Source organism: Calidris pugnax, unplaced genomic scaffold (genome assembly GCF_001431845.1).
Source record: "Calidris pugnax isolate Ruff unplaced genomic scaffold, ASM143184v1 scaffold156, whole genome shotgun sequence".
Lineage (NCBI taxonomy): Eukaryota > Metazoa > Chordata > Aves > Charadriiformes > Scolopacidae > Calidris > Calidris pugnax.
In genome coordinates, this window is record NW_015090889.1 from 2,307,213 (window position 1) to 2,329,897 (window position 22,685).

Sequence of the window (22,685 nt, forward strand, 5' to 3'; positions counted from 1 at the left end):
ATATCTTTATCAATGGTCTAGATGAGGGGATTGATTGCACTCTCAGTTAGTTTGCGGATGACACTAAGTTGGGCATGAGTGTTCATCTCCCTGATGATATGATGGCTCTACAGAGGGATCTGGACAGGCTGGATCAATGAGCCGAGGCCAATGGGATGAGGTTAAACAAGGCCAAGTGCTGGATCCTACAGTTTGGTCACATCAACCCCATGCAGCACTACAGGCTCTGGGAAGAGTGGCTGGAGAGCTGCCTGGCAGAAAAGGACCTGGGGATGTTGGTCGACAGCAGGCTGAACGTGAGCCAGCAGTGTGCTCAGGTGGCCAAGAAGGCAAACAGCAGCCTGGCCTGTATCAGAAATATAGTGGCCAGCAGGACTAGGGAAATGATAATACCTCTGTACTCAACGCTGGTGAGGCTGCATTTCAAATACTGTGTTCACTTTTGGGCCCTTCACTACAAGAAGGTTGTTGAGGTTCTGGACTGTGTCCAGAGAAAGGCAATGAAGCTGGTGAAGGGTCTAGAGCATAAGCCTTATGAGGAACAAACAAACCCGATCACCTTCAAGGTGACCCCCTTGGTGGATGAGGGAAAGGCTGTGGATGTTTTCTACTTGGAGTTTAGTAAAGCCTTTGACACCGTTTCCCACAACATTCTCCTGAAGAAACTGGCTGCTTATGGCTTGGATGGGTGTATTCTTCACCGGCTGAAAAATGGGCTGGATAACGAGCCCCAAAGAGGTGTGGAGAATGGAGTTAATCCCAGTTGGCAGCCCATCACAAGTGTTCCCTGGGGTTCGGTATTGGGACCAGTTCTGTATAATATCTTTATCAATGGTCTAGATGAGGGGATTGATTGCACTCTCAGTTAGTTTGCGGATGACACTAAGTTGGGCATGAGTGTTCATCTCCCTGATGATATGATGGCTCTACAGAGGGATCTGGACAGGCTGGATCAATGAGCCGAGGCCAATGGGATGAGGTTAAACAAGGCCAAGTGCTGGATCCTACAGTTTGGTCACATCAACCCCATGCAGCACTACAGGCTCTGGGAAGAGTGGCTGGAGAGCTGCCTGGCAGAAAAGGACCTGGGGATGTTGGTCGACAGCAGGCTGAACGTGAGCCAGCAGTGTGCTCAGGTGGCCAAGAAGGCAAACAGCAGCCTGGCCTGTATCAGAAATATAGTGGCCAGCAGGACTAGGGAAATGATAATACCTCTGTACTCAACGCTGGTGAGGCTGCATTTCAAATACTGTGTTCACTTTTGGGCCCTTCACTACAAGAAGGTTGTTGAGGTTCTGGACTGTGTCCAGAGAAAGGCAATGAAGCTGGTGAAGGGTCTAGAGCATAAGCCTTATGAGGAACAGCTGAGGGTACTGTGGTTGTTTAGCCTGGAAAAAAAGAGGCTGAGGAGAGACCTTATTGCTCTTTACAACTACATGAAAGGGGGTTGTAGCGAGGTCAGGGCCAATCCCTTCTGCCAAGGAACAGATGATAGGACAAGAGGAAATGACCTCCGTTGTGCCAGGGGCGGTTTAAATTGGATGCTAGGAGAAGTTTCTTCACCAAAAGGGTTGTCAAGCATTGGAACATTGAGTCACCATCCCTGGAGGTATTTAAAAGACACGTAAATGTTGTACTTAAAGACATGGTGTAGTGGTGGACTTCGTAGTGTTAGGTTAACAGTTGGACTCAATGATCTTAAAGGTCTTTTCTAACCTGTGATCCTGTGATTCTGTGATCTCTTTATAACATGCTATCTATGTTTCCAAATAATTTTTTTTTAAATGTAAGACTTATTATTCATATCTCTGCCTGTTTGAAGGGACAGTTTGGTCACATCAACCCCATGCAGCACTACAGGCTCTGGGAAGAGTGGCTGGAGAGCTGCCTGGCAGAAAAGGACCTGGGGATGTTGGTCGACAGCAGGCTGAACGTGAGCCAGCAGTGTGCTCAGGTGGCCAAGAAGGCAAACAGCAGCCTGGCCTGTATCAGAAATATAGTGGCCAGCAGGACTAGGGAAATGATAATACCTCTGTACTCAACGCTGGTGAGGCTGCATTTCAAATACTGTGTTCACTTTTGGGCCCTTCACTACAAGAAGGTTGTTGAGGTTCTGGACTGTGTCCAGAGAAAGGCAATGAAGCTGGTGAAGGGTCTAGAGCATAAGCCTTATGAGGAACAGCTGAGGGTACTGTGGTTGTTTAGCCTGGAAAAAAAGAGGCTGAGGAGAGACCTTATTGCTCTTTACAACTACATGAAAGGGGGTTGTAGCGAGGTCAGGGCCAATCCCTTCTGCCAAGGAACAGATGATAGGACAAGAGGAAATGACCTCCGTTGTGCCAGGGGCGGTTTAAATTGGATGCTAGGAGAAGTTTCTTCACCAAAAGGGTTGTCAAGCATTGGAACATTGAGTCACCATCCCTGGAGGTATTTAAAAGACACGTAAATGTTGTACTTAAAGACATGGTGTAGTGGTGGACTTCGTAGTGTTAGGTTAACAGTTGGACTCAATGATCTTAAAGGTCTTTTCTAACCTGTGATCCTGTGATTCTGTGATCTCTTTATAACATGCTATCTATGTTTCCAAATAATTTTTTTTTAAATGTAAGACTTATTATTCATATCTCTGCCTGTTTGAAGGGATTTCGTAGCTTTAGTGAGTTTCCCTATTAAGAAGATATTTTCGCTTTGTTCTGTATCCCTGAAAACTGTATACTTGTGTTTATGCTATGATAAACTTGAAATACTAGTATATTCATACATAACTGAATCTTTATGGTTATTTTCTCCATAATAAGCTGAGAGGTGTATCACTTTTTGGTGGTGTATTTTTTTAAGGCTATTGTTGATTGCCTAGCAGCTGCAATTTTTGTGCTACTGTGAAGATCAGAACTGGCTATCCCAAGATAATATGTAAAAGATTATGTGGGATTTGGTCTCAGTTCTGCCTTTGAGTTGCATGCAAGCTCATGCTAGGCAGGAAACTGGCTTTTCATAGTGGTGTTGACAAATAATAGCTTTATTAAGGTTTCATAATTACGTAGAAAGCTGCTCCAGTCTTATCTTCCTATGTGCAAAGGTACACTAGGTAGTGTTTGCAGCTTTCACTTTAGGTAGGCTAATCCAAGTGATGTAACCAGATTAAAGCAAATCATAGCAATAAAGGATAGGGGAGTCAGATAGTATTCTCTTTTTATCATTGTGGAATGTTAGTGAAGCCTTACTTAATACTGTTTTAAACTTGTCAACCTCACAATTATACGAAACATTCATTCCGTTATGTAACATTCCGTTATGTTATCAAATTTGTGTATGTTGTGTGTCATTCTGAACTTAAATCTTCTTGCCCTTGGCAAAATTTACTGGGCTTGCAATTTTTTTTTCCTCAGCACAAATCTGATTATACTTGCTAGGTCATTACAACTGATAATGTTTCTTTCACCTACTGTTTTACATAGCCCTTGCTTAGAGCAGTGGTGGTTGTTGGTGAGTACAGCTCAGTGAGGAGCATGCAAGTTTTCATTTTAACTGTGACGGTCTTGTCATCCAGTTTTTTAGTTAAAGGATGTAGGTGGTCTTTTACACTCAAACAAAAGTTTTGGTTTTGCCTCTTTTGGTGATTGCTGCCAGAAAAAGATCTTTCTTGGGCTTTCTGTTCAATAATTGAATCAAAGTTCATCCATCCTGTTTGAAGCCTGACTGGAGATGTTTCACTGGTCCTGAAGTCCATGTAATAATAAAGAAAAAGATACGAATGTTCTGAAAAAGGACTATCTAAAATATGTCAGAAAATAGATAATATAACTCCAGTTATATATTCTTCCTTCCAAAGACTTTGGAGAAGAAAGGCTGTTCTAGGTTTCTCCAAATATTTGCTTTATCTAATATGGCTGGACCAAAATGGTAGGTAGCAAAAGAAAACTTTTAAATAATAAGTGATTAAACTTTTTGTTTCAATTTAAAACCAGTGGAAAACCAAATGAAAGAATTCCTTTTAATTCCATTTTTTGTTGCATGGGTAAACATTAGGAAAGGATTGTTGAAGATTTATAGTTTTCAGTCTATGGATAAAATTACTCCTGACTGTGGTTGGGAGGCTATTCTTTGAAGATATACCTTCTGCTTCTGTTACATAAATACATGAGTCAGATGCATGTGCCCTTTTGTAGAAGGATAGTGCTAGGTACTTCTTTAGTATAGTGAAGGTAAGATTTTTACAAGCAGTTTCTTCCTACACCCTTGCTGTTGGTACCTGTCTAGAAATGCCAACATTGACATAACCAAACCTATTGAAGAATCTCTTTTTTTAAATGATGTTGCCTCATTTGATTTTTTGTTTTAATGAACATTCAATAATTGCAAAACACTTGCTAGCAGAAGCAGGTACACAAAAGTGTTTGAAAAATAACAGTTTGATACAGGTTATTTGGGTTAGGCAGAATACTTAATGCTGTAGCCACATTTCCTCAGCAACAATTGGCTCATCGTGTGGTATTATCCTTCTTAATCTTTTGATTTAGTGGTGTTTTCTTTCTAATGTGGGTCACTTCAACTGAATTGGTTTGAGAAATGTTCTTGTGTGTCATTTTGTCAGTTTATTTTAAGGGTGAGTAATCTCTGGCGTGGAGATGGGGACCTTTTCAATTGGCTGAGGTGTGTTTAGGAGATGATGTGTGATTGCAGCCTAACAAGAGCAGTTTTCTGTTACAATGATAGCTGTGATATTTGCTGTGGAAGCATCAGCTTGGAAGAACTGACGGTCTGCCAGCAGGACCTCATTAATTGCTATAAATTACGTAGCTGTTTGTTGTCTTAGTAACTGTGCTCTCTAGTCACAGTCCAGGAACACTACATCATTTACTTGAGGTCTAATCACAAGTAGATTTTAATTACTATTGCATAAGAACATAAGAGAACCACATTGCCACATAAATATTTTCAGATCTATCAAAGCTTCTGATTTATACTGAGTCACTTCTCAGTTTAAGTAAGGAACACTCTTCCTGCAAATAAACATTCTGTTTGCTTCAATAAGATGAATGCTAAAGGCAATGATAGTCTTTTTGATATGAAAACAATCTAAGACATTTTCATTTTTTCCCTTAAATAGATGTGCACTTAGAATTAGAAGAACGACTAGCAAAATTCATGAGGACAGAGGAAGCTATTATATACTCATACGGATTTGCAACAATTGCCAGTGCTATTCCTGCATATTCGAAAAGAGGGGACATTGTGTTTGTGTAAGTAATGTTTTCTACTTCAGAAATTCCAGATTGAATTTTTCTTTTTCATTATCTTATTAAGTTAACCATTTAGAAAATAATGCTGGTTTTGAACAAGTGTTTTGTATTTCTTTGCCAAATACTCCAAATCAGTTAGTGTTTTTATCATGAAAGAGCAGACTTGAGTACTCAGCTGGAAAAAACACAACAAAAAACAACAACCAAACTTGTGCATGAAAGAACTAACAGAAGTTTATTAACTAATTTTCTAATTAAGAAATTGTAGTCATATTTGCTTTTCTCCTGTTTACTGCTAGCTTTTCACCTTTCTTGCAGAACAATTGTTCTCATGCATATTTGCAAAGTTTAGTTGGATAAATATTGGTACACGTCAAAATAACACAGAACAGCTCTGCAGGGTCAAACTAAGGCTTCAGCAAGCCGAGTATCTGGTCCCTGAGAGTAGCCAGTTAAAATTTGTTGGGGGAGGAGTGAAAAAACAGGACAAACAATGTAACAATATAAAAAAAATTCTGAGCCAAAGAGGAGGGCTTGGTGTTAGCAGTAGTCGATGGATTTTTCTTAAACCTTCCTATTATTTTACTACCTTTTAAGTCTTTAGTATCCACAGTGGTTCTAGGACATGTAATTTCACAGTTTAACTTGAACATTTTATGAAAAAATACAAGGAAATAACTGGTTTGAATATAACAGCTTATAATTTCAATTGATGTATTTGATTGTTAGTCAGTGAACTGATGCATCTTCTCCATGGGGGATGTGGGTGAGTGGCTATGACGGTTTTAGCTGCCTGCTGTGATTAAGCCACAGCACACTGATACTTTTGTAGTTATCTACCAAATTTTTTCTTTAGTTCTCTTTTTTTCCAAGTGTAGCCTTGCAGCTTATTTGACTCCTTTTACCGAAGTTCTGTCACAACTTTGATAATGTTTTCTGGTTATCTTTGAGCATGTTCTATATCGGCTTAAGATGAACAACCAGGTTTGTGCACACTATTCCAGATGCCAGTGTATCCTGGATTCACCTATCTTCAGCTGTCTTCAACTTCTCACTGACAAAAGATCTCACCATAGCTAAAAACTTGGTTGGAATTACTGCGTTTAGCATGTGCAGAAAGTTTGATTTAGTTGCCACTTTTAAAAGATTACTTGATTTAAGCAGCTGTGAAACTGCATACCCCATCATGCTCAGAGATTTGCTTTTCCAATGCTTGTTCTTTGAACACTGAGATAGTAATTCCCAAGGGATATTAAAAAGCAGGTTTTGAATACTTGGAGGGCCGCTATAAATGTTACAGGCACAACTTTGTGCTTTTTTTCTAAGACCCAGAGCAAATGGAGTGAGAATTTTCTGGGATTTTCTGGGAATTTTCTGGTTACCATAGTATTGTGTCCAATTCATGGAATGTTGTGCTCAAATAAACTGCTGTCAAATACACACAAAAGGAGGAGTGTACACTTCAGGAAAGAAACTGTTAGCTTGCTTTTAGTGGCTATAGCAGATAGGAGAGTTGAGAAGTTTTGGAAATGAGTTTTCAAAATGTAAATAAAATATATGATGCTTTAATAAATCTGGTTTTAACTACACCTAAATACAGATATCTGCTCAAAAGCAGGACTGTCCTAATAGACAGCTTTCTTTGAGTAACTGTTAAACCAAGAGCAAACTTGGAATGGCTTGCTGTATTTGCAGAGATGAAGCTGCTTGCTTTGCTATTCAGAAGGGATTACAAGCATCTCGTAGTAACATCAAGTTATTTAAACATAATGATATGGCTGACCTTGAACGACTGTTGAAAGAACAAGAGACTGAAGATCAAAAGGTACCATTCCTTTGAAGAAATATTTGTGCTCTTTTGTGCCATCTCCCCCACTATTTTTTACTGGGTTATTTAATTGAATGGATGCAATGCTTATAGGCAGTTATTTGGTTTTCATAAATCTTTATTGAGTAGTCAATGTTGCTTATGTAATTAAGATTGATTTTAGGTTTTTTTAGTATTTATTTGCATTTGTCTGTGTAACCACTGGAAGTGAAGTTACAGGCACTGGTAGTGGGAAAATATCTTTATGAGCAGATGACCGAAGCGTGCGATTATTTTATTTTTTTTTAAATACTGTTACAGAGCTTGCTTTTCGGTCTTTTAGAAACTTGTATAGCTTCATTTACCTAATAAATCATAAATTGTCAGTTTGAATGCCACATTGTAAAATCAACACAAAAGCAGCTAGTCCTTACCCTTTAATTTATAGAATCAGCATGATTTATTTTTGTCTTAAACTCTTCCCCTATCTTGCACTCAGCTCATAAGGTGTTCTCTGTCTTGGGTCAGTTTGATGGCCTGCTTCTCATTCTGACAGTACTACAAAAAACAGCTACTAAAATCAGGGTCAGCAAGCATAAGTAACTTCATTAAATTAATTTTAAAATAATTAAACGAAGAGCTTCAGCTTTAGGCACATAATGTTCCTTGCTCACAGAATGCTGGAAAGTTACAGACAATTAGAAGACTCGTTTTGTGCTAACGCATTGAAAAAGTAAAGTAGATAAAATGCGTAATTATAAGGTAATCAGCCTAACATCAGTCTAAATCAGTACTGGATCTGATGATTAGCAAATTTATAGACAACTTACTTGTTAACATATCTTCATGGAAAATGCATTTTGTTAGGTAATCTGTATAGGAGCTTTTAGATGTGGTTGACACACTAGTGATGCAATTTGTGTAACACATTTGTTTTGTTAGAGCAGAGTGCTTTAGTTTAGCTACATGGGTAAAGTTTCTTAATGAAATTAGCTGAATGTGAACATAAGGTTGGGGGCCAAGAGCTTAATACAGACCATGTTTGTATAACTAAGCCATACTGACTAGGAATGCATAGAGCTTACCACTACAGATGGTCCAACTTGTAGAGTAGACTGTGCCTAGTTTTGGTGCCTAGCACTCAGAGAAATCAAATAGATGTCCTCTGAATCTTTCCACAAGATTGAAAATGGTAAGAAGCATGATTTAATGTCCTTGATCAGAAGATATCAATAAGGTTTAAAGTAAATACCAGGCAAATGATATCTTAAAACATCAAAACTCAAATCATACCATTGAATTTTAAACAGAAACCAGTGCAGGATATTAATGTGGCCTATATTGTCAGGAGATCGGACAGATTTTAACTTGAATGTTAGGAATTCTTTTGGATTGTGTTTTATGAAGACACTACTTCTGAGAGATTTGTGCTGAACTGAGAATGCTGGTGAACAAACCACTTGTTGAAAAGTCTTCTAAATACGCAGACTAATGATGAATATAGTAGAGACTAAGCTTTGTAATATTTATTCTGTAGTTATATTGCTTGAATTTTATTCATCAAGTTCAAATGGATTATGATTTGTTGCAAAACAAGGCATCTTAGATCTTGTGTAAGAGTTAAAAGCATTACAAAAAGAAAAAGAAAAGCTAGTTCAATAAGGCATTTCAACTTTTGTTAGAAATGATAAATGCTATGTTTAAACTAAAGCTTACTTGAAAAAGAGACGTTGTCTTCTTTCCCTTGCCATTACTGTCCTTCCCTATAAAATATTCAGAACTTTGCTTCTTAGTAGCAATTGATATGAACTGAAATCATATCTTTCTCTGAAGAATCCTCGCAAGGCCCGTGTAACTCGAAGGTTTATTGTAGTGGAAGGATTGTATATGAACACAGGAGACGTTTGCCCTCTTCCAGAATTGGTAGGTGGTTTCAATTTGTCTTTTAAACTCTGCATATGAAAACATGCAGCTAATGAAAAGTTTTGCATGCAGTTTTTTTGTTTAACTTCTTGCTTTCTCAAATGTTCATGAAATGATGATCCCGAAACTTACATGGTTTTTAAACTTCTGACCATGATTAGGATACTGAAACTATATGTAATGAGGCTTGCAAATGAATGTCTTGTTATTGTCTTAGTTTTTAACCTGTAAAGTGTCCTGTATTTTCAGCTATGCTGTATGATACTAAATCATTAAATTAAGTTATATCTTTAAAAAAAAAAAAAAAAGAAAATAAATAATAAAGTTTCAAAGAAACCCTCATGTCGCTGTCACAAATGGTGACTCCAAGGAAAACACTTGCTATTCAGTATAAATTTGCTTTATATGCAGGCTATATTCTAGTAGTCAACAAAAGAAATGTTGTGAAAATGCATCATCTTGAAACTACTTGATAGCCTATTTACAAAAAAAAAATAAAATTTTTTTTTGGTGCATGAACATTTATGAAATTTATCCTAGTTGTATGTGGTGGAAGAGTTTAGAAGGCTTTTAAAATGTCTTAATGACAGAACATAACTCTAGAGCTGACGTTTTTGCAGTATTCAGGATACTCTACTCGTCTGTCTTGACCTTATCTCCCTCATCCGTTTTGTTTCCAAATTTTGATAGGTTTGACTTCTATTTTATTTCTTTTGCTCTGTTTTAGATAAAATTGAAGTATAAGTACAAAGTTAGAATATTTTTGGAGGAGAGCCTTTCCTTTGGAGTCCTTGGAGAACATGGAAGAGGAATTACTGAACACTTTGGAATAAATGTAAGTGCCTTTTTTGTGAGTATTACTGTGAACAAGACACTTGTACAGGAAGTAATTTTGCAATTGCTTTCTTATAGCTGTGGCATTAACAATGTTTAGTAGTGTACAACAGCAATAGTATTACTTATTTTTAGTGAGTAAGATAAGAAAAGAACTTTTACAATGCATACTTTTATCTTTTCTTTGGACACTTGGTGAGATGATGATTGCAATATTTGCTGACCACGTATACTCAAAAATGTTCTGGTTACACAGAAATATTTGGGAGCTAGGGATAAGTCAGAAAAATCATCTCGGTGTATAGCTAGCCTACTTTACTCTATTGCCTTTTAGTCCAGTGGGGAAAAATAGGATAAAGCTTTTGATGGTCCTTTCAAAGATGTTGTCTTACTAATTTGCTGGCAGATTAAGTCAAACAATTTTTCCAAGAGTCAACTTTTTGTGGTGCTTATTCGGCTGAGGAGTACTTTGGAAATCAAAAGCAATGTCCTTGCAGTTGTTTCCTACTACAGTCACTTGAGCTGGGGAAGGAAGAAGTGCTCTTTTTGTTGCCAGTGTTTTAGTGCAGAGTACCTCTCACTACATTCTGGTGGTGTCATCTTGATGAGTTCATCTTGGAAGTGAAATATCAGATTCTGAGAATTCATTTGGTCTTTCCCTGTCTCCTATTGTTTTCACTATAAGTGTCTTAATACCAAATGTAGATGAGAGAAAATGAAGGTTAAGCAGCTTTAGATAAGGAAATAAACAGTGCTGCTGTGATGCTTGTCAAGTACTATTTGATTAACTGGTTTCTATGTCAAACTCACTTACAAACATAATCATTCAGTTTTGTCTGCTTAGAATGGGAATGTGTAGCTGTGGTTGTCAGCGTTACATTACAAAGCCTGGCAAAAAATATGTTTGCAACTATTAAGTGAAATAAGACAGTTGTGTCTCTAAGGTTCAAACTCTGATTTAACTAGACTTACGCTCAATTTTTATCATGTTTTAACTCCTGCTGACAGCAGTGGGACTACTTACATTCTTAAAGGACACTGTCAGACTGAGTACTTTGAGGAATTGTCACCAATATCTCTCTGTTTTTTTTCTGTTTGTTCTTCACATTACAATGCCTGGAAAACAGTGATCCTATGTAAACTATCTACAGATTCATAATTCTCAGTTTCTAAAGTCCTTTTTTGTATTGCTTAAAATTGCTATTTCACTTGTAGCTTCATTTTTTATATGTGACAGTTTTCATCTTCTCTAGCATTGATGATAATATGAAACAAGATACACCTTTAATAGATTTGTCTTATAAGTTGTTGTGACATAATCAAACTCATCTCTAAATAAATTGTATATTTAACTGGCAGATTGATGATATAGATCTCATTAGTGCAAACATGGAAAATTCACTAGCTTCTATTGGAGGATTTTGCTGTGGAAGATCTTTTATTATTGACCATCAGGTAAGCCAGGTCTCGTTTTTATATGGTGTGGCAACTTATTATTTACTTAAAAACAATGAGTTAGTGACTAATATCAATTTTCAAAGACTGTTATGTTATAAACTATTATGCAACATTTGATTCCATACAGAAACCATCTGGTTCTATAAAATGTTGTAGGTCAATTGGAGGCCTACTTTTAAATCCTTTTATGAACCTGTAAGTGCGGAGAGAGGTTGTTTAAATGTATGTGAATTACCTTTTCAACATTGTCTATACTGCTACAAACAAAACAGTGACATTTTTTCCTTTTTTTTCTTTTTCTCATACAGCGATTGTCTGGTCAAGGCTACTGTTTTTCTGCATCCCTACCTCCTTTGTTAGCTGCTGCTGCTATTGAGGCCCTGAATATTATGGAAGATAATCCAGGTACTTAATTCAGGAAAATCTTTTTCTTCAGTCTTTTTTCATCCAAAGATAGTAACTCCTCTCTACTTTGATTCCTTACCATTTTACTTGAAGTCCTCTCTCTTTTTCAGCTAATTACTTTTGCCTGCATGATTTTTCTTCCTGCTTTTTCCCATCCTGCTTTTTTTCTTCTTCAGCATTTCTTCCCCTTTTCTTATTCCAGCTGAAAATAAGTGAGTTAATTGAGGCTAGGAGGGATAGAGATGGTTATCACTAAGCAAATAAAAAATTATTTTCTGTTTTACAGACTAGTGATGTATTTCTTCCTTTAAAACAAACTCCTTCAAGTCAAATGGAGGAAGGGAAGGTTAAAGAGAAACAAATAAGAGTATATTTCCTCAGCCCTATCATTTCCACTTCCACATACATAATTTTTTTTTCCTAATCCAGGCAAGAATCTCAGGAAGGATCATGGTGCACACACCTGCAATTTTGGCAGGCTGTGGGAGTCAGAGAATTGCTCTTATTGCTAGAAACTAAGACTTTTTTTGCTGGGGGTAGAGGGAGTGAGAGGCATATGAGAAGGAAAGGAAAAAATTGCCCAAATCTCAATGTAATTTTTTTTTAACCTTCATTAATACCAACAGGTTGGAGGACATCTTCAGAGGGATGCAGTATTTAGTTTGTCACAAATTAAATAAAAAGTACTGGGTAGCCCATGCCTGGTCCTCCAAAGTTAAACAAAAGCACAAAAAAATTCAAGAATAAGTTATGAGACTGTTAGCTGTAGTGGAGGGTCAGCCTTTACCAAGGAAAAGAACCAAGTTTTGCAATTCCAAGAGTCGGGTTTCCTCTTTAAGAATCTGCAGTGAGGTGGTGAAAGGATCAAGGAGCAGAATCTGCATGGCTGTAGATATTTTATAGATATAAATAAGTTGGACCTGCCATTTCATTCCCATTACCAAGTCATTGTGTCATCTTTTCCATATGATCATGAACCAATACAGCTGGAGTAATGACATAAAGGGAAGTAATGCATTTGGCAGATCTTAAAAGCCTGTCATTTCCTGGCAGAAATGGGAATCAGGAACATTATTGAGGAGAATTGTAGAGACTTAGTACTTTAATAGATATGTGTATCTTAGTTTTCCTTCCAAATGCTTTTTTTGGAAATCTTAGCCTTATAGAAATGTAAAGTAGAAATGGGATATCTAAGTCTTTTCCTTTTTCTTTTTTGTCTTTTTTTTTTTTTTTTTATGTGTGGGTGTATAGACATTTTTCAGATTCTCCGGGCTAAATGCGAACGAATTCACAAAGCTTTACAGGGGTAAGTGTGTGTTTGGGGTTTTTTTGGCTGTTGTTGATTTGACCATACCTTTATAATGCCAACTTTAAAGACCTCCTTGCCTAAATCCGTTCCTGGTTTTACAGATGCTTAGATTGGGGTATGTACACTAAATTGTGTATATATTTAAGGAAGGAAGTAATCCTTCTCTAACTGTCTCTGTTATGCTACAAAAAAGAGTCTCAAGTTCTTAAAACCCCTTTTCAGGTATTGAAATGAGATTATACTTTAATACTACTGATGACATTTGCAAGCCCATACACACTTAAGTCTTTAGGAGAGTGTGATAGATTTCAATGGTATGAAATGTTGAATAAGAATTTTGAGAACAAACTCAAAAGTGTTTGGGGTGTAGCTTAGCAGACCATTCAACGCACCTTGCAGTCACCTTTTATACAATATTGTTCTTACATATAGGACTTGAATGTTAAATGGTAATAGAAATATTCATTTTTCTGGAGACAGACAGAAAAATACTAGAATTTATCTGAAAAAAAAGAAAGATTCTGTTTAAAATTTCCTAACACTATCCTGTTTCAAAAGATGGATATACTGAGTAGTTGCTTTTTTTTCTGGCAGGTTTTGATACTAAAAAATATAGAAATTACTGTGAGTATTCAACCACTGTTAAATATACAGCATAGTTATGTTAGCTGATATTTTATAATTTATTTTCTTCAACAGTTTCCTGTTACATATTACAGAAATTAATAACATTTAAAAACACAAAAAATCTATAATGCATGATTGATTATACCAGCTGATTTTTGTGTAGTATTAGTGACTTAGTTATTCAGTGTGAGTTACTTGTTATTTCAAATAAGTAGTTTCCTGCTTAGCTGATTTTTTTTGTTAGAGTTTCAGATTTCAGAATAATCCTACCATCAAATAATCCTTGTCTCCTTTGACTGTGATCTGTTTCAACATGGGTTTCAAATGCATAGGCTTTCAAGTCAAAAATACCTAGATGCTTCTACAACTGAAATTGAAATTTTAGAGTAACCTGACTACTGTTAGCGTCTCTTCTTTGCTAGTAATAGAATGTTATGGTTCAGCTAAAAGAATAATAATTGTAATATTTTTCTCTACCTGTCATTTTCAGGTGGTAATTATAAATACGTTAAAAATACAAGGGAAAACAAAAGGAAGAAAAAATTGTCAATCTCTTACTTGTCAATATTTGCTGCAAAACAGAAGCGAATAAGCCATAGCTAGTGCTTTTCTATGCTGTGACTGATTCTACTTTTTCACTTAAATTCAGTGATTAGTATAGTCACAAATCAACAAGTAGGCAAAATGCCTGAGCATCTGTAATGGGACTTTAGTATTTTTGCCTTATGGAAAACAGTGTGTTAATATAGAGGTCAAAAAATACGAACAGGAAATAGTTCTTCTAGGTCATACTGGGAAAGAACTTGAAAGATTTAACATCAAGGATTTGGGCATCCCTGTAACAGGAAAACTGTGCTAACAATTCCATAAAGCAATATCAGAGAGAAGATTTGAACCAATATTTGCAATGGTCCAGTATGTTTTTCTTTTTTTAATTAATAACCACCCTAGAAAAAGTATGCCATGGTTTGAAGAGGCGGCAAAGTTTTCAGAAGCTTTTTAAAGGTGTGATGTTAAATGCACTCGTATTCCTTGCTGAACCATGGCTGCTGCTTGGCTCCAGTTCTTTGTGGTGGACTAACTATGATAGAGTGGAACTCACTGTTGATTTCAAAGAGCGTAAAATGGTGGTAGAACTGTACACAGAGAAAATGGGAAAGAATACACAGCTTTTATCCTTTCTCATAATATAACAAATACAGTGAGAGGAGCAAATTAAAAGTAAAGGAAATCTTTCTTTTAGCCAAAGTGTAGCTAACCCATGAAGTTTAGAACTTGATACACAAGGACCCAGTGCATGATTGCTGTTCCAAAAAATGTTGGTCTTTATATGGCCTATGGTGGGGGAAGAAACAGCAGTGTTGTAAGCAAAACGGACTGAAATGTTTGTGAAGTTCGGGGCAGCCCTGCACACAGGGTTCCCTACAGCCAAGACCCTGGTCCTGGCACTCAGTTCTGCAGCCCAGAATGCTCTGAGGAGAGAGCTCCCCAAGGCTACATCTATGCTGCTCCATTGGTGTCAGGAAGTATTCCTGGGCACTGGATCTTGATTGTCTATTCTGTCAAATTGTTGGAATGATCTGTGGTGTAGTTTTGGCCCAGGCCAAGCAGTGCTCTTTGAAAGCACTCGTGTATACAGTTCAAGAGTTGGCATGAGCCAGGACCTGTTCCAGTAATCAGTTTGGATGTGGTCACCCTGACTTGGAGATTTTACATGTATGGATGTGAGTCATTCCATACCCATTCACCACAGGCCAGAAAACAGTCCAAACCATATTTAATTTTCTAATATAGAAGTAGCCTTAAAAGGAGTGTTGGAGGTCAGGAGGCTACTTTTATTCCTTTGTACTTCAAAATCAGATCTTCAGACATCTCTTTTTTTTCTGTGGAAGTTGTTTGAAATTGAAACTTTCCTGGCATTTCTTAGGAAACTGAATTCTGATTTCAGGAAAGTTAGTGTGCAGGCATTGGATTTTCAAATATTTGATGAATCTTAGTTTGGGAGACACTCAGAAAGGCGTAGTTAATACTTTACATGAAAGTTAAAGTACTGACATCAGAAGACCTCGCGTTAAACTCCTGGGTTTCTTCAAATAGTTGGGTAAGATGAATCATATAGTTCAGTTTACTATAGCTATGACTGACAGAAAAAGTTTTAAGACTAAAATTGTTTGAAACTTGTAAGCAGCCTCTATGAGAAAGTGTATAGCAAATGCAAAGCATGTTGTTCAAGCAGAGACTGAGTTTGAATGAAAGTGGTACAAAGCTTGCTTCCTACTCATCTTTTCTCATTTACTCTTTGGAGGGGGGCAGTTTATGATTATCTACTTGAATTAAAGAATTATGTCTATTTTATAACTATAAGCTAATACTGTGTCTCTCTATACAAAACCCAAGTGTTTTAGTAGCTTGTCTTAAACTCTGTTCTCCAGAAAATGGATTTATATTACAGTGAAACTTCATCTGACTTAAACTCCCGTCTCCCTATGTGTAAACACTGCTTATTAGAAGCTAGGTCACTCCTAGGGAACGTAACTAAGAATGGCTGTGTTATTCGGCTATACTGTATATAGGTTTTCTGCATTGTAACTGGACCTTGGACTGCTTTTCCTTGTCCTTCATGTTATGGAATGTTGTAGACCTGATCCCTAGATATGGGAGGCAAATGCTGTGTGTGTGCCTCTGTATTAAAGAAAATGCTTCTGTTTGGTAATTTGCAAGTGTAGGTCAATGACACCAGAATGTTTGCAGTTTTGTGGCTGAAGAAAAACATCAGTTTGATTTGTGTTTTATGGAATGGACTGTGAATTGAAATAACATTGTTGAAATAATGTAAGATGCTTTCCATGCTAGAGTATAATTTTTTTTTTTTTGAGGTTACAATCGATTCGGTATGTTTGTAGTACCAATTCACTCTTGTATAGGCTCTAGTTGTGGTGTTCATGGATTTAACATCTCTCTGCTCTCACTGGGTCTTGGACTTTTTGTAAAAATAGAAAACTTATTTGAAAAAGAGGGGGGTATAACCTTAGAATGTGTGAGGCAAGCTCATCAAACTCAGGAAATCAAAATTATGCCTGCTGGTAGACATGCATTTATGGGACCTGTTAATTTTGGAGACTAGAGGTCTTTCTTACTATAGGCTCCAAAGACTTGACCTGTCTAGCTGTGTTTCTATCAGCAACGTACAGGCCTAACACTAACATTTCTCCTACATCTTCATAAGGATCCTGTCAAAATTTCTGAATTGTTAATCCTTTTTGCAAAAGGAATAGTCTCTATTGTTATACAAACTTGATGAAGCTACATTTAGTAAGCTCCTTAGGAAAGACATTCACTTGATAAGTTTTGTTATCTTTACCTATTGTGAACTAAAATGCACAGTTGTTTTGTCTACATCAGTATTAGTAAAGTGAAATGTTCCTCTCTTCTCACTTGTCACCTAGAAAGGGGAAACACTATCTATAACTATAACAGGTGTGTTCAAATAGGATGTGCATTAAAGGTGTTTTATTTCTTTTAGGATTTCTGGCTTAAAAGTAGTGGGAGAGTCTTTTTCTCCAGCATTGCACCTACAGTTGGAAGAGAGCTCTGGGTCTCGAGAAAATGATGTGAAGTTACTCAAAAGAGTTGTGGATTATGTAAGTGACCCCATAGCAATTAAAATATGTCATTGCCTTTGAATGTGACTAATGAATGAAGGGCATCTGGGTGGGGAAGCTTGTTGGGTACCTTGTTGGAATGTCTTGCAGGAATGCTGCAAGAAACTCAGTTTCTTTGCTGACTGCAGGGTTATATTGAAGACCATATTCTAACCATTTCCTATGCAGATATTTAGGTCTGTAGCCCTGGATAAAAATATATATATTAGACCTTTTAATTCAGAAAATAATTATTTCCTGTTACATACTTCAAAACTCAAATTAAATTTGCATGTTAAAGTGTTGCTTAGAAAACTTTAATTATGTCTGTAAAAATAAAGGCTTTCATTTGAACAGGGTTCTGGTTGTGTATTTTAACTATTTCTGTGATTTTTGCTTGTTTGAGTCCATGAACTTGCTTTTCTGTGCAAAGAATCTCATCTTTTGTATGTAGTATTTTTTCTATCTTCAATACACATTGTTTCTCCCACATGGAGGAGGTAAAGGTTGATGAGGAAGTTTTATATTTCAGGTGGCAGGTAAACAAGACTGCACAAAAAAAGAAACTTTGAAGTTGATTTCCTTGAAAATATTCCTAAATATCATTTAATAGCCTATTGAATACAGCATTTTTGTCTGATTACTTGGAGATGAAAGCCAAAGAAGGTACACCCTAACCTGTTTTATGTGTTTATGCTGTATTAAAATTAGAGATAATTTTGCCCAACCTTTAAAACCTCCATTTAGGAAAGAACTTAGAGTTATCCTGACACCAAATTTGAAAGCTAGTTATGTTTATTTGGTGATAAAAAGGATATGCCATCAGAAGTTCCCAGATTGATGACTGCTATATTTTCTTTATTTGTAGTGCATGAACAGTGGTATTGCATTAACTCAGGCCCGCTATCTGGAGAAAGAAGAAAAGTGTCTTCCTTCACCGAGGTTAGTAGAAAGTCAATACCTTATTTCATTTTGTTGCATATGACTCTGTTTTCATACAATGGGGTTTTGTTCAGTAGACTGGATTGAATAGTTGGTCCTATAAAAAAGGAAAAGGCTTCATTTTTGAGGTGTATTTTCAGTGACTATGTGAATCTCAGTGATTAGCATGTTGCCTGTTACTGGGCACATTTCCACGACCTGCATTCCACGACCTGCATATCTGCAAGTAAAAAAGGTAACAATCAAATTTCCATGGTATATAGGGGGGGAAAAAAGTGGTCTGACCATTTCTGTTTAGTATATGTCTTGTTTCTGGTTGAATTTTAATTCATAATAATTACACTAGAGATAGTGATCTTAATGTGCTAAAATTAGTACAAGAAAAGTCTAAAGCTGGCAAGGAGTAAAGTTTATTCTGTATGTTCTGGTTTTATTTTTCTAGTATTCGAGTAGTGGTAACAGTGGAACAAACAGAACAAGAACTGGACAAAGCTGCATTACTTCTTAAGGAAGCTGCACGGTCTGTGTTGAATTAGACTGCTGTTTTGGATTACTGTTTCCCCAAATTATCAGGATAGGTGTTTAACGCTGTATAGTGACTTCACTTCAAATATTCAATTTCTTGCACTGGCAGCATTGAAAGCTGACTGAGTGACAAGATGTTCCAGAACAGTACAAATGCAGTGAGGGGAAGAATGCTGAATTTTGGAACTGGTGAATGACACGGTTTACTTCCAATTCAAACTCTAGCATTTACTACCTTTCCTTAGAATGGGATATCACTCTTGCATACAGGACTCTTTTGTAAGTTGCATCTTAAAAAGTTTTATTTCTTCAAACCTATAAACATTTTCAAAAAGATATATGAACATTCAGTTTTCCTGCAAAACATCTAAAAGGTATCGCTTTCTCTGCATGTTCCTAGAATGTAGGAACTTCAAATAAATTTCAAGGAATTCTTCCCCACTCCCCCTAAATGAAGATAGGCTGTTCCTAATGCTGCCAAAAGGGAGAAGATAACACATTAAGAGATAATTTTGTGCTATATTAAGAAATTTATTACTGAATTATGGGAGGCACTCCAGTTCTTTTTTGGTTATATTTTTCTCGAACCATTTTTGGAAGCCAGCTTTTAAGAACGCCTGGCCAGAGAATACCATAATCTAAACAGTAAATTTGTATTAACTGTTATTTGCTTCCTGCATTTCATATGTGATCATGTGCATGTTTGTTATTATGGGTGAGGGTTTTCATATTACTAAAACCTCTGAATTGTGAAACTGGTGTAATTCCATTATAGTATGTTTAGTCAGGGGGGCTTTGCACCAGTCTTCAAGAGGACTCCTAAGTAAAATGAAGAATGAACAAAGGTTTTGAAACAGCAACTAAATACTAGTTTTGAAGCACTAAAATAGTGTGTGCTAAGGTTTATCTCTAAGCAGCTACACTTTAGAGGGGAAGACTCACAGATAGCTAATAAAAGTTTAGATGGTACAAATACTACTGAAATACAACTTAATACATGCACATAAAAGCCCCGCATAATTGCCTAGTAATAATTGGGTGTTATGCTGTCAGGATTTTCAGTAAGCAAAGATGAACATTACAGAGATGGACATACTACACCGATCATAGGAAACAGCTGGAAGGAAGGATGACAGTAAGCTATACCTTTTTATAAAATAAAACTAGCTAGGTATTTCAGGATTTTGCTTTAAGAATGCCCATTTAAAAATTTTATATTCTGCCTGATCTGTGTTCTGGGTTATTTTGTGCTTATGTGCCTTTTTGGTTGCTGCTACAAGGACTACAGGACTACTTTTGAGAAACATCATTGTTTAAATAAAAAGTTAATCATGCTTGTTTCAGATTTTTATTTCTCATATAATTAGATTTTGTAGTGTGATCAACCATATTGTTGAATATTCTGAATCAGATGTGCGTAGTCTATATTGCCTCTTTCAGTTCATAGTGACTGTCTCTGCACTGGCTTTCAGAATTTCTCACCTCAGATGAACCAACCAAAGTTACGTTGTGTTGGGGCACTTCTGTGATTGTTTCTTGACTATTTGAAATAGTCAAATCATTTTCTGTGCAACGCAGAGAAGCCTTCATCCCAATGTGAAAGAATATTCTTATTTCGCTAACATTTATGTTTTTCTGTATGAACTGTGAATAAAAGCCTGTGAACAGTGAACAATTTGAAAGAACAAAAATGTGGGGAAGGAAGCTAATGTCTGCTTTACAGACTGGAACTAAAGTGCAGAACAATCAACCTTCCCAAGACTGTCGGAGATTGCAAGAAATGGAAATTAAAACTTACCTCAGTACTTTTATGGCTTGTGAGCCATTTTTGTTTTGATAAATGAAACCTGAATATTCAAGTAAACTCAAGCCTTTGATGTAGAAGCTGAGAACAAAAGAGGTACCTGGATTCCAATGCAGCATAATAAATGGATTTGGAGTTCATGGTAAACCTGTAAAGGTAAGCAAATCACCAATTAGTATTGAAATACTAGGTTGCAGAATATATATTAACTTTTTGCATTTTGTTTTGGGTTGTCTGCAAATGTGGGGAATTTTTTTATTTCAGTTTCGAGAGCAAGTAACAATTTTTAGATTTGTGGGTTTGTTTTGTTGGTTTTGGTTTTTGCTTTAAAATGAAGTGATAACACCTAAATTGGCAGGAAGCAGCATGGAATTTCTGGCAATTTCAAAGCTGTGGTTCTTATGAAACAAAAGTTCAAGTACGTTGCGAAGAGATACTATCATCAGATTCATTTGGCAAACATACACAGAGTTAAAACATTGGTAAAACTTCTTTTGTCCATTGTTGCTTACAAGAGTATAGAAAAAAAAAAGCATTTAAATCAGAGTAAAGTGAACACCTTATGATTTACAGCAGTTGAAGTACTGTTATAATGTATATTTTACTGACAGGTTATATACATGGTCTCTGTGAGAAATTAAACAGGAGATGTAGGTGATGGAGAGAGATATGGCTCGTCAGTTTAAGCGTGTCTGGCCCTCTTCATTTTGGCTTTTTTGATAAATAGCTCTGACGTGGCAAGTGGATGAAGGGAAGGATAGCTCTGGGGAAAAAGGTTGCTGGAGGTTAGGGAGACAGCAGGTGATTCTGGTTAAACTTCTGACATTGGAAAATCAGAAGGCTGTTAAGGTGCTTAAGTTCTCAGTACTCTAGGCTGATAAATATATGAACAAGCCTGTTTTAGTTGTTTTGTGGTTATGTTTGGATGACGCAGGACATTTTCATTCGTTTCTTCAGATGTGGGAGCTGGACTGGGGGTCTCAAATGGGGGTCTCAAAGCTATTCAGCAGCATACCGTGAGGTGAATCAAACACGTAAGGGCATTATCCCAAACTTCAAAGTTTCTGTTGAAAATGAAAATCTGGATTTTTAATTCTAATTCAACTAATTTATGTATTTTGCCCTGCCAAGTATTTGGAATAGAATTTCAGTTAAATGGAAGCATCAGGATAAGAAACAGTGGTCAAAATAAATGTTGTTAATTTTTTTTTTTTTTTTGCTGAAGATTGGAATCTGGTACCTGAAGGAATGCATTTTAATTGTAGTAAGGTGGACATTTATTGAAATTGTCTGGATGAAAGCAACTGTTTCTGGGATGGACAAGAAAGAATTTGTACTTTGAAGGTATTTTGACTTGAAGAAACAAGTCTTCATTATACATATTCTTTTTTTAAACAAAAATGTATTTTTTTTTAATATTTAAAAATAATTAATTGATTGCTATTTGTGTGGGTTCGTTGTTTTATGGGAAAATCTACAGATGCCTTTTCTGTTTATTATAGTAATGATTTTTTGATAGGAGGTGAAATGCATAAGGAGAGTATTAAGAAAAAAAAGAGAGGTATGGCTGAATAACTTTGATTATTTTTTTTTTCACTTCTGAAATATGATCCCAGTCACTGTACAGAATGGTGTACTGTCTTCTTTCTGTCACTCCATATGGACTTCATTATTTTAAACAGGGTGGTGGGAGTGTTGGCATTCATTGGTCTATGAAGTTCCTACCGCAAAAGTGTCTTGCGTTTTAGGATGACTCAAGAAATCTGCGTGAGCTGTAGATGCTGTTTGAACAGGGGAAATACTTTAACACAAAGCATTTGTATATTAAACCATTTCACTGTCCTAATAAAAACAAGTGTCTGGATAATACTTCTTGTTTTGTTCTTACCTTTTTTGGCAGTTTTCTTGCTAATAAGATAATGCACTTACTCTGTCTTGCTGTTGATGAATTTTTTAAATCTTAGTTTCATGTCCAGTGTGTGCTAGGAAATTATGCGTAATAGTCACAAAAACTAATAAATCAGCTGAACTGCAGATCTGGAAGTATCTATGAAGGAAGGACAGTTGTCTATATAACCAGTTTCTAATACTTAGGTAGCAAATACAAAAAACTGCTGTTGCAAACTAGACACTGGGCCAGATACAGCTTTGCTGTGATTCAGTATAG

General features: G+C 36.4%; 1 protein-coding gene across 2 annotated transcripts in view; it reads left to right on the forward strand.

Annotated features, from left to right (window-relative positions):
- Window positions 1–22,387, forward strand: part of SPTLC1 (serine palmitoyltransferase, long chain base subunit 1) — a 39,383-nt gene extending 16,996 nt beyond the window's left edge. The window contains exons 6-16 of one of the 2 annotated variants that reach the window (XR_001412643.1): window positions 5,111–5,243; window positions 6,939–7,068; window positions 8,884–8,973; window positions 9,701–9,808; window positions 11,167–11,262; window positions 11,574–11,670; window positions 12,922–12,976; window positions 17,130–17,247; window positions 18,116–18,189; window positions 18,632–20,674; window positions 21,744–22,387. Coding sequence is in view for 1 of the 2 variants with exons in the window: in XM_014947650.1 (XP_014803136.1) it covers window positions 5,111–5,243; window positions 6,939–7,068; window positions 8,884–8,973; window positions 9,701–9,808; window positions 11,167–11,262; window positions 11,574–11,670; window positions 12,922–12,976; window positions 17,130–17,247; window positions 18,116–18,189; window positions 18,632–18,725 (995 nt within the window). In the remaining variant the exon portion in view is untranslated. Of the gene's footprint in view, window positions 1–5,110; window positions 5,244–6,938; window positions 7,069–8,883; window positions 8,974–9,700; window positions 9,809–11,166; window positions 11,263–11,573; window positions 11,671–12,921; window positions 12,977–17,129; window positions 17,248–18,115; window positions 18,190–18,631 lie in introns of both variants that reach the window. The other variant, XM_014947650.1, reaches the window with a different exon arrangement.
- The last annotated feature ends 298 nt before the right edge of the window (window positions 22,388–22,685 follow it).